The sequence below is a fragment of the Molothrus ater genome, chromosome 9 (genome assembly GCF_012460135.2).
Source record: "Molothrus ater isolate BHLD 08-10-18 breed brown headed cowbird chromosome 9, BPBGC_Mater_1.1, whole genome shotgun sequence".
Taxonomy (NCBI): Eukaryota; Metazoa; Chordata; class Aves; order Passeriformes; family Icteridae; genus Molothrus; species Molothrus ater.
The window spans coordinates 30,395,123-30,406,780 of NC_050486.2; the positions used below are offsets into that span (position 1 = coordinate 30,395,123).

Here is an 11,658-nt window from a genome sequence, read left to right on the forward strand (position 1 = left end):
GCAGCCCCTGCCCAGCTCCCTCAGGGATTCTGCAGCCCCTGCCCGGCTCCCTCAGGGATTCTGCAGCCCCTGCCTGGCTCCCTCAGGGATTCTGCAGCCCCTGCCCGGCTCCCTCAGGGATTCTGCAGCCCCTGCCCGGCTCCCTCAGGGATTCTGCAGCCCCTGCCCAGCTCCCTCAGGGATTCTGCAGCCCCTGCCCGGCTCCCTCAGGGATTCTGCAGCCCCTGCCCGGCTCCCTCAGGGATTCTCCAGACCCTTCCCAGCTCTGTTCCCTGCCCTGGACATGCTTCAGCCCCTCAGGGTCAGGTATGGGGGTGCCCAGAAGTGGACACAGGGTGGCACAGGGGACAATCCCTGCCCTGGGGCTCTGCCCATGGGTTTTGATTTAAACCAGGTGGCCCAGGTGGCCACCAGGGCAAAAAGTGCTTTGGGCACCAGCTGTAAATCAATGCTGAAGTCCCCAGAATGCCACAGGCAGCTGAGCCCTGCTGCAAACACCACCCTGTGTGCTCCCAGGCTGAGCTCTGAGCCCGGCACCCCCCAGCATCCCTACCTGGAGGATTTTGTCTCCGGGCTGGAGCAGGCTGGAGGCGGGGCCGTCAGGCTGAACCCTAGTAACAAAGATACCCTATAAGTCAGAAGTAACACAGGTTAGGATGCTTTCTCCAAGAACTACATCCCAAAAAACACGGGGCTCCCTTCCTGGCTGGGGCCTGGGGGCTCTGCATGCCCTGGAGAGGGGCTAACACCAAACTGGTTTATTCTGCTTGCTGTCAAACTCCAGGCTGGGGGTGGAGCAGCTCCCTGGGACCTTCAGCACTTATCAATAATTGTGGGTCATCTTATATCATGGGCATATTTTCTGAAAAATCCTTTGTTAGGATTTTTACTCCTGAGAAGCTGAGAAGGCTCAGAGGAAAAGAAAAACAATAATTATCTGATGCTGTGGAATGCAACAGGTGCATCTGGGATTGGTCCATGTGAGTTGTTTCTACTTGATGACCAATCACAGGTCCAGCTGTGCTGGGACTCTGAGCAGTCACAAGATTTTATCATTCCTTTCTATTCTTTTCAAGCCTTCTGATGAAATCCTTTCTTCTATTCTTTTAGTATAGTTTTAGTACATCATTTTCTTTTAATATAATATATATAATAAAATAATAAATCAGCCTTCTGAAACATGGAGTCAAGATTCTCATCTCTTCCCTCGTCCTGGGACCCCTGTGAACACCACCAGAATCTTACACTAAAATCCCACATCACAAAGAAAGTCCACTGTGAACTGGGCAGGAGTGGCAGGGAAATTAAAATGGAGCAAGTGTTAATTATTGGAATAATGTGTATCATAATCAGTACAGCAATCTTTGCTTCCTCTAGGAAGCACAGCTTCAATTTCATTATTTGAAACTTTTGTGGAAATTCCCACTGTCCCTGCAACATGAATCCAGTATTATCCAAGAACATCAGCTCCAGGAATGTGTTCAAGGCCTCCTTTTCCAACAAACTCCAGTCAGTTCCATGGCACCAAACACAAATCCACAGGGCTAAGAGTCCACTTCCCAATCCTACAGCCCTGGCAGCTGGGACTCAGCACATCTTGGAGTTTTCGTGACCTCCTCCTATTGCAAATTGATTTATCTGAAATGTGCAATTCCCAAAATGAACCCTGAGCGTCCCTGACCACCATCAGGTGTCAGCTTTAACTCCCAGTACAGGAGACATCTGCTGCCATGGAATCTGTAAGGATCCAGGGATTTCCAGGCTGCTTTTATTTGACACAGCAGCTGCAAACCCTGCAATTTCAGCCTCAAGGGATGATACCGTACTTTAGTATAGTAAATATAATATAATATAATATAATATAATATAATATAATATAATATAATATAATATAATATATGTAATATAATATAATATATGTAATATAATATAATATATGTAATATAATATAACATTATAATATAATATAACAATATAATAGAATATAATATAATATATAACATAGAATATAGAGAATAAAAATATATCATATATAATATAAGAATATAATAAATAATAGATTAAAAATATATATTATATATATAATATAATATACTCTAATTTATTAAAAGTTTAATTGGGGTCTAAGGTGACTCTTAAAAATAAGAGAGACAATTCTCCACAAAACAGCCCAAAAAATTATCTTATCCAGGGCATATGGGCCAGACACTCATGGGATTGATGCTCGATTCCCTCAACTTCTTTAACTGGGAAAACAAGCAAACAACACTCTGCCAAAATAAACAAACAACCAAAAACTCCACCCAAGAACAAAGCTAAGAATGGGGAAAAAAAAATCTTTCAATTACACCAACAGAGAAGCACAAACATCCCCCTCCTGTTCTCTGCCTCCACTCTGTGACCTCTCAAACCAGGAGCAGGGAGAGAGGAATTTCACACTTACCTTATCAGAAGGTTTGAATGGATTTCCTTGTCCGCTTATTCCACCACTGATACTAAACCCAAGGCCAGGATTCTTCTCTATCCTCACACAAAACTAGGCAGGAAAAACAGGGATGTCAGCACTGGACCTTGCCCCAGGCAGGCACCTCCTGCCCTCACATCCCCTTTCCCTGGAGGAGCTGAGCCCCTGCACTCCACAAAATGGTAAAAGCCACTGGAATATTGCTAAAATATAAAAATATTATAAAATTATAAAATACATAAGCTGGAAGAACTGGCAGCATTTTTCCACACTGCAGGGATACCAAAACATTCCCTGTGGTTCACAGATTTTTGCATAGATTTTAATGTTCTCTTTTCAGGGAGGTAAAAACCCTTTAGATTAATGAAAGAGAAGTTCACCCTGGCCAAGTTTTTCACTTAAACATTGGATAAGCCCATCAGTGAGGCTTTGCCTGGTGCAATTTTATTTTCCCAGGAGGAGCCAGATGTGCAGCACCCCTGGGACAAAACCAAGGGATAAAATCCTCTGGGATCTCTGGGGCACTGCTGGGATCCGGGAGCCTGCACTGCCACAGGAATCAGAGCTGAGCCTCCTTTCCTGGTCAGGGTGGCTCCAAAGAGTGTTGGGGAATTGGATATACAATAAAAATGAGCTCAGAGGCTTTGTGGCCGTGCCCTGAGCTGCTGTGAGCACATCCTCCCCCAGCAGGCTCTGAACATCAGGAATGTGGGGCAGGAGCTGCTCTGGGGCTCCACGGACACTCCCCACAGGAGGGAGGTTTGGGGATGGTTCTGCACCTCATCCTGCTCTCAGGGGCCTCTCACAGCCCTGCTGAAGGACAAATCTGAGGGACAGGAGCAGGCAATGAAAGTGCCCAGTGCCTGTGCCAGGCTGGGGCACTGGGGCAGCAGCTGGGCTGTGCTGGGCAGGTCTGAGCAGAGCAGGGTCCCCCCAGAGCCCTGCCCTGCTGGCCCTGAACGGGGTCACTGCGGAAAGGGCAGAGGCTGAAAATTAACTCAGTCTGACCCAGGAATGCCAGCTCTGCCCAGGGACCTCAATTCCAAATGGTGACACTGGGTCAGTCTGGGAGAAAATGGGTACTGGTGGCTGGTGCTGGGGAAGGGATGGACCCAGCCTGTCCCCAGCCCAGCCAGAGCTCTCCTGGTCCAACCAGGGCTCTCCCAAACCAACCAGAGCTCCTCCAGTCCAGCCAGAGCTCTCCCATTCCAACCAGGGCTCTCCCAGTCTATCCAGGGCTCTCCCAGTCTATCCAGAGCTCTCCCAGTCACACCAGAGCTCTCCCAGTCACACCAGGGCTCTCCCAGTCCAACCAGAGCTCCTCCAGTCCAACCAGAGCTCTCCCATTCCAGCCAGATCTCTCCCAGTCCCAGCTCCCCGGGGCTGCCTGGCTCAGCTCCCCCTCTCCTGCCCAAGGTTCCCTCTCCCGTGGGCACTTTGGAGGAGCCACTTTGGGACTGTTGGTGCCTGGGAGCTGCCCTGGGAGCTGCCCCGTGCCCCCCGGTGTCACCGTGACACTTTGTGAAAAATCCCTTCACCAGGATTTCTTCTCCTGGGAAGCTGGGAAGCTTCAGCTTCTCCCTGATTTGCTGCCCTGGAATGTGATTTGGAGAATTGTTTATCCAGCACGTGAATTGTTTTAATTTAATGACCAATCCCAGTCCTGCTGTGTTGGGACCCTGGTCAGTCACGGGTTTTCTTCATTCTTTTCTAGCCTTCTCTATGTATCCTTTCTTTTTCTTTGGTATAGTTTTAGTATATAATTTCTTATAATAAATATATAATTTTAATAAATATTATAAATATTATAATATTATGATTATCCTAGTAATAATTATAGTATCATTAATAAACATATTAATTATCAATACATTACATTCATTATATATTATACATTAAATATTAATACATACGAATATTTTTATATTAATATGTTCTTATTATTATTACTATTATTATTATAATTATAGAATGTAATATATAATATATTTAATATATTATTATATAATAATAACACATTATATATTTAATATTTATATATTAATATGTATTATTAATTATTATTATATATAATGTTATATATATTTATTATATATATTATATATAATGTAATATATATTTAATATAACAAATATATAATAATATATGTAATGTAATGTAATAATATAATGTAATATAATGTAATGTAATATACAATATGATATGATATAATAAATATAATATAATATAATATAATATAATATAATATAATATAATATAATATAATATAATATATATTATAATATATTATACTATACTATAAGATATATAATATAGTATAGTATAATATAATATAATAAATATAATAATATAATATAATATAATATAATATAATATAATATAATATAATATAATATAATATAATATAATATAATATAATATAATATAATATAATATAATATAATATAATATAATATAATATAATATAATATAATATAATATAATATAATATAATATATCAGCCTTCTGAGAACTTGGAGTCAATTTCTCCTCTCTGCCCTCGTCCTGCGGACCTTATACCACCACACCCGGGATGTGCCCCGTGCCCCCGAGGCTCACCTGCTCCTGGTAGGCGTCGGTGCTGCGCTGGCCCTTGGTCTGGATGAGGCACCGCTGGGGCTGGGGCGCCCGGGAGCCCTGCGAGGACGGGATCTGGATGGGCAGCGGGGGCTGGTACTGCTGCACGGTCACCTTGTTCATGCCGCCCTCGTACTGCTGCTCCCGGCTCCGGTGCTGCAGGCTCTGCGAGCCCATCAGCGTCTGGATGTGGCTACCTGCCTGTGGGCGAGCAGCGCGTCAGGGGCAGCCGGCTCCCGGAGCCCCGCACCGGGAAATGCCCGCTCCTGCCTCTGCTCATCCCGATTTCACACAGATCAGGGCGCCAACAACTCGGCTGTCGGGCCGGCTCCGTCCCGCACCATCAGCTTCCCTCCTCCTCCTGTGCCCCGAGGCATCTCTGGGAGCAATGGCTTTTGTTTCCAGCCCCAGCAATCCTCCTGCCCTCAGGGATCCCTGGCTGCATGTCCAAGGATAAAGCTTGGAGCAGCAGGAGCTCCTTGGGCTCCTCCTCTGTGCACGCTGATGTCACTCACTGCTGGGACTTCAGGGTGGCAGGATGGATCTCCTGACAGTGATCCCTGTGATTATCCTGGCTCATCCCTGCAGCTCCTCCTCCAACAGGTCCATGAGGATTCTCCAGTCTCCAGCATTATGGTCAGAGCACTCTTGAGCAGAGCTGGGGCTGGGAGCCAGGAGCTCCAAGCACTGGAATTCAATGTCCACCACCACAGAAGCCCCAGAAAGAAACCCTTTTCCAGGGAGTTTATCAGCAAAAGGGCTGTGCCAGTGCAGGGCTGGGCTGGAGCCATCCCACCCCTCGTGCTGTTTATGGACTGAACATCATCACTGGGATGAAACCTTGGGATGAGACCCTGCAGGAGCAGGGCAGAAGCAGCCCTGCCCAGCCCTCCATGCCCACTGCCCATGCAGAGCCAGAGCACGCAGAGGGATGATGCCGCAGGTTTTGGCTTTTCTATTTTCCCATTCTGTGCTGCTTTAGTGTGTGGGTCTGAGCTTCACATCAGGGGATGCTGAGCTCTGTGCACAGAGCAGGGACACAAAACAATTCCTGCTCCAGCTGGGCACCAAGGACAAATGATCCAAATCTCAGCCCCGGAGCACAAACCCCGTGGGCTGGAGAGAGAAAAACAAGCAGGGTGGGACTGCAGGGGCTAAAGCTGGAATGGGACAATGAACTGCAAGATGCAAATGGAGCAGAACTGATCCCAGGGACAGAGCCCGTGCCCGGCCGTGCATTTTGGGGCCATTTTGGTTCATCTTGGGTGCAGGCCTGGCTGGGCTCTGGTGCTGCCCAAGGTGCATCCATGGAGGAGATGCTTTGAATAAATCCCTGCTTTATTCTGGAGCTCTGCCCAGCCTCTGCTCCAGGGCAGCCTGCACAGGGCAGCAGGGGCCCCATGAAAACACCGCCCTCAATCACAGCAATTCCTGCTTTCAGCCTTGGAGCATCCCTGGGTGCTGCCCAGAGCTGTCCTGCTGTCCCCAGGGTTGTCCCAGGGTGTCCCCAGGATGTCCCCAGGGCTGTCCCCAGGCTGTCCCCAGGGCTGTCCTGCTGCCCCCAGGGCTGTCCCCAGGGTGTCCCCAGGCTGTCCCCAGGGCTGTCCTGCTGTCCCCAGGGTGTCCCCAGGGCTGTCCTGCTGTCCCCAGGGCTGTCCCCATGCCTGCTGGCACCCCTTACCTTCTTGGTGACGGTGTCGGGGGGCACGTCCCGCCGGCCCAGCGGGTAGGGGTTCCAGGGGCTGCCCATGGCCACCTCGTCCTGCCCGTTGTCCAGGAGGCTGCTCTGCTGCGACGGGGTCTGTTCACAAAGGCAGGGCAGCCTTTAGTCACGAGCACAAACCCTCCACACTCAGCCACAACAGCCCAGCAACGCACACAGCGCCCGGCCTGCCCAGTGCTCCGCCAACACGGCGGCACTGGGGGCTCTCTGGGGGCAAGCAGGAGGGCTTGAGAGGTTCAGGACAGAAATAATGAGAATAATGAATGGTGAGAGAGAAGAGAAAACTCATTGGACGGGACTCGTTACTTTCAGAGCAATGGATTTTGGCGAAATTCCAATATTTAAAGAGCCTGGCGTTAATTCTGGAGTTAGGACTCGCTCCCTGCTCATTCCAGCAGCAGGAACTTTGTTGGGAAGGATTTGCCACCAAGGCAAAGGAGCTGTTTGTGTTTTCTGCAGCAAACATCCCCTGCTGGCAGTGCCGAGGCTCTGCCGGCTCCGCGTGCAGCTCCCAGAACCTCCTGGCTTGTGCCAGGGACGTTTTTTGCACAATATTAACCTGGAATTCAATGTTTGCCTCATCATGAATGGTCACAACACACAGGGAAAGTTTCCCCAATAATTCCCTTTTCTCTCCTGTTCCATGTTTCTTCCTTGTCACTTTCCCCCTGGTTGTTTCATTCCTGTTTTCAGGACTTTGGAGGGGGTTTGGACTTTTCCTGCCCCACCCTGAGTTTCCATTATCTGTCCCTCTCTTTCTTGATCATCACTGGGAGCTTTCCTAACACCTTTTGGGTGCCAGACTTCCCAAAACTCCAGTATTGTCCTGCCACTGACAGCACCTGGCACAGTTCAATGCTTATTGATTAATGGGTATCTGCAAAGGAGCAAAAGATATCTGTTCTTCCCCTCTGCCATTCCAGGCATTTCTTCTCCAGCTTTGAGTAAAACAAAAAGTCGGGATACACTTCTCTAGACGGATGAAGAATTAATCAAATTTGCTTTGAAATGTGAAGGGTGGGAAGTTTTCCATTAAAAACTGTTTTTAAACAGAAGTTGAAAAGTAAATAGAAGGAAATTATGATTTAAATCACATCTCTGAGGTGAAGTGAAAAAAGTCCAACCCTGACTATTGAAAATGAAAGGAAACTTCCATTATATTTTTTTTCATCATTCAAGAAATTATCCAGAAAAATAATGGAATTTGTGAATTTCCTTCTGTGAAAAACCACTAGAAAAAACATTTCCCCTGTTTAAAGTCCAGGATCTCCTTGCAGAGCTTTCTTTACCCCCATTAAAAATGGAAAAATGGAAAAATGAGCAATTCCCTCCAGGGCTGCCCTGGGAATCTGGTCACACCCCAAGGGATCCATTTATGGGCCCCTCTGGGTCCCCTCCCCAGGCCCAGAGATTCTGAGATTCCCAAGGAAGATGGGAATTGCCATTCTGGGAATGGCTTGCACCAAACCACAAACTTTTAAAACTTTTCACTGGCAGCCAGACATGGAAAGGATCCCTCTGGAGGCTGCTGGGATTGACCTGCAGAGGGGAGTTTGCACTCCAGAGGGAAAAGGGAAAATGCTGAGAGTGCTCTCAGCTTCCTCCAGAAACAGGGAAATCCCGGGATTTCATTTGCTGCAGCAAAAGGAATTTGTCCCCAAAATTGTGGCTGTTTTCTGAGCTGGGACAGGCTGCAACCCAGCTCCACTTCCAGGAAATCTGGGGGAAAGAGGATAAGCAGCACTTCCCACATTTTCTGCAGGGGGCAGATTGATGTCATGAACATTTTCAAGGCAATTCATTGTCAAGGTTGATTTCCTGACAGCCAGAGCTCACTCATTACTCTCTTGAATCCAGGCCACGGGAAGGAGGGAGCAGAAGAGGCAAGGATTGAACTGCTGTGGCCTGGATTCTTTAGGAAATGCAAATTCTGTGGAAGGTGTGAAGCAATAAAATTCAACAACACTAAATATACACAGCATTTTTCCAACAGTCATTTCCCCCTGCAGTGACCTTTCCCAACAATAATTTTCCCAAACAGTACAGTGAGAGAACCACCCCTCAGTGCAGTTCAGCATCACAGTTTCTATGGACATGGAGCAATGGAATGCTGGTGAGAGAGAAAAGCAGAATAATCCACGTCAGACCACACCCCAAAATAGATCACAGAGCAGATTCCTGGGTCTCCTCAGACATCCATCATTAATATCCACATTCACCTACAGCCTGAAACCCTGGCAGTGCCACAAACCACCTCATTCCCAACGTGTGGAGGGAACCAGCACCACTCTCTGGGGCTGATGCCCAATGGGTTTTTCCAGGGACAGGTGACGAGTACCTGAGCAGACAGACAGGGTCTGGGAAGCAAAGACAACACCGGGGTGTCCCTGCCCAGCACACACATCCAGGGGATCCCCTCGGAGCCTCCCGCCCCACCACAGAGCAGCACAGACCCACAGCAGCACGGGGGGACACGGCATGGAGGTGACAGGGCATGGAGGGGTGGGGACAGTGGGGAAGGCCTGGCACTGCTCCCTGGGCACTGCCATCCTGCCCTGGATCGCCGGGAATTCCGGCTGGAGGTCGGCAAGAGGAGCAGGGCTGAGCTCTGGGCCAGCTCCTGCTGCTGCACCATCCTGCTCTCCTCAAACCCTTGGCTCTGAGCTCTGAACCCTTGGAAGGCTCCTTTGGGAATTGCTGGCCAGGCTGTTCCACAGGGGCCAGCCTGGCCATTCCCAGCACAGATGGAATGCTGGGATCTGGGCTCTGCTGCCCTTTCATCACTCACAGAGCTGCTGCTGCTGCTGATTTGTCCCCTCAGCCCCTGTGCCAGGGCAGGGAGAGGCTGAGCTGTGCCCTCAGGATGCAGGGAAAGGTCTCAGCATCCCTCCCTGGCACTGAGAGTCCTGCAGGAATGGCCCTCTCTGCCTCGTCCTGAGCGCCTCTCCCTTCAGATATTCCTTGGGAATACATGGTTTTGTATGTCTGTACTAGTCAACAATATATTGGTAATAAATATAAGATAAACAGTAAATAAATGAGGGAAATATTCTCTTTTTTAGGTGTTACTCGAAGTTTGAAATGGTTTTGGGTGTGGTAATGTGTTCAAAACCCATCAGGAATTACAGCACACCCAATTAATGCTCAGGTATTAAAATCCCTGTCTCCTGGAGCCTGTTTAACATTTCCACACCCGTTTTTCTAGGATCAAACAGTCCCAGAGCAAACCACATTCCCCACTGAGCAAATGGCAGCACTGTCATGTGTGAGGAGAGCAGGAGGGCAGGAATGACAGCCAGGGAGCCCCGGAATCCAAAAAGCAAGGCCAGCAAGGGGCAGAGCTGCGTCCCTGCCAGCCTTGCTTTGTGGAGCGGGCGTCCTAAAAGCAGGAGGAAGAGGCAGAAGCTAAACCAGGAGGAAGCAAGGATCATTAATTAACCGGGAACGCCGTGAATGCTGGCTAGCCCATACTTACTTTCGGTAGAGGTAGCTCTTGAAGCATTTGGTTTTCAAATTTAGATTTAGGCTGCAAGTTTAAAGTCATGCTTCGGCCGGCATGCATGGCTGAAACCCCTCCAGAGTGCAGCATGCCAAGGCTAACTGTGTGGTGTTTGTAAGCAGCGCTCTGAGTAGAGGAAACAACCACGGGACACATATGAACACACATGCTCAGAATTAAGTCTCACACATACATGGTTAAGTTCACAGAGTTTTAGTTTAAGCCAACAAACAGTCCCGAGTATCGGTAGCTCCTCCAGGCATGCACTGGTCACACACAGCGAGTACATGGCTCCTCGTACAGAAAATGGGCACCAGAGAGGACTTCCACGCTGACAGCACAAGGGGGTGGTGGGATCTGCACTTCACCTGGTACAAATCTTGCTTTTGCAAAAAAAAAGGGCCAAATTCGGGGCGGGCTGTGCAGCCAGGGCTGTGCCTGGCTGGGAGGAGCTAGTCCTGCTCCCCAAAAACCTGGCTGCCCATGTGGGACGAGCTGGGCAGGGCAGGGACAGGGGTGCTGTGCCCACCCCGGGGACAGGGGCTGCTCCCCAGGGCTCCCACCAGCCCAGCCCAGCCCAGCCCAGCCCAGCTCCTTGGAGCTCTGCACCCAGCAGGAGCCACCTCGCAGGGGTCAGGGACAGCCACCAGTGCCAGCTTGCCAGGGTTAAAGCACCCTTCATACACGTTGTAAACCAAGTGTAAAGGTGTTCCTTAAGCCAACAACACCTGGCAAGGGTTTGTGTGCACCAGGAAGGGCCCTGCTCAGGGTGCACTGGTTTCCCTGGGTAGGAGGCAGTTTCCAGTGGGTTTACACAGCACAAGGAAAAGAGCTGAGGGAGGAAAACGCTTCAGCCTTGGAGCCCCTTTTTGAAGTTTCCCCGTTTGATCCTTAAGGATAATTTAATATCATCACATCCCAGAGACTGGAAGGCAAGGAGAATATTAACACCAAACTCAGGAGGCTCTAGCATAAAGCAGTATATGGACACATTTGGCAATGACCCCTTATGCATTTCACCACAGGAATTTGTCACAACCACTTCAGATCACGGAGTAAATAGGATTCATGGATTAGGTCATTAAATAGGTAATGACTGAATCATGCACTAAAGTACCCTTTGGATAGAAGGCAAATCAGCATAACTTCCTACAGCTAAAAGGAGTAATGATCACATTCCCATCAGAACCGTGGCAGTGGATACCCAGGGATATTTCTCAGTTATAGATACTTTTAAGCCCCCTGCACTAACAGTGACACCAGAGCTAAAATACATTTTATTACTTATTCTCTTTTTCCTTTATTCCCTTTTACTGCCAAGACGTGCCCAGCACCTCTCCAAGCTCTCGGTCATTA

At 48.4% G+C, this 11,658-nt stretch overlaps 1 protein-coding gene across 4 annotated transcripts in view; it reads right to left on the minus strand.

Annotated features, from left to right (window-relative positions):
• LRRC7 (leucine rich repeat containing 7) overlaps positions 1 to 11,658 on the minus strand; it is a 108,041-nt gene that overhangs the window by 5,928 nt on the left and 90,455 nt on the right. For 2 of the 4 annotated variants that reach the window (XM_054515757.1, XM_054515756.1), the window contains exons 20-24: positions 10,279 to 10,428; positions 6,762 to 6,881; positions 5,063 to 5,281; positions 2,444 to 2,536; positions 554 to 628 (exon numbers count right to left, since the gene is read on the minus strand). In XM_054515757.1, coding sequence (XP_054371732.1) covers positions 554 to 628; positions 2,444 to 2,536; positions 5,063 to 5,281; positions 6,762 to 6,881; positions 10,279 to 10,428 — 657 coding nt within the window. The remainder of the gene's footprint in view (positions 1 to 553; positions 629 to 2,443; positions 2,537 to 5,062; positions 5,282 to 6,761; positions 6,882 to 10,278; positions 10,429 to 11,658) is intronic. The other 2 variants (XM_054515759.1, XM_054515758.1) reach the window with 2 other exon arrangements.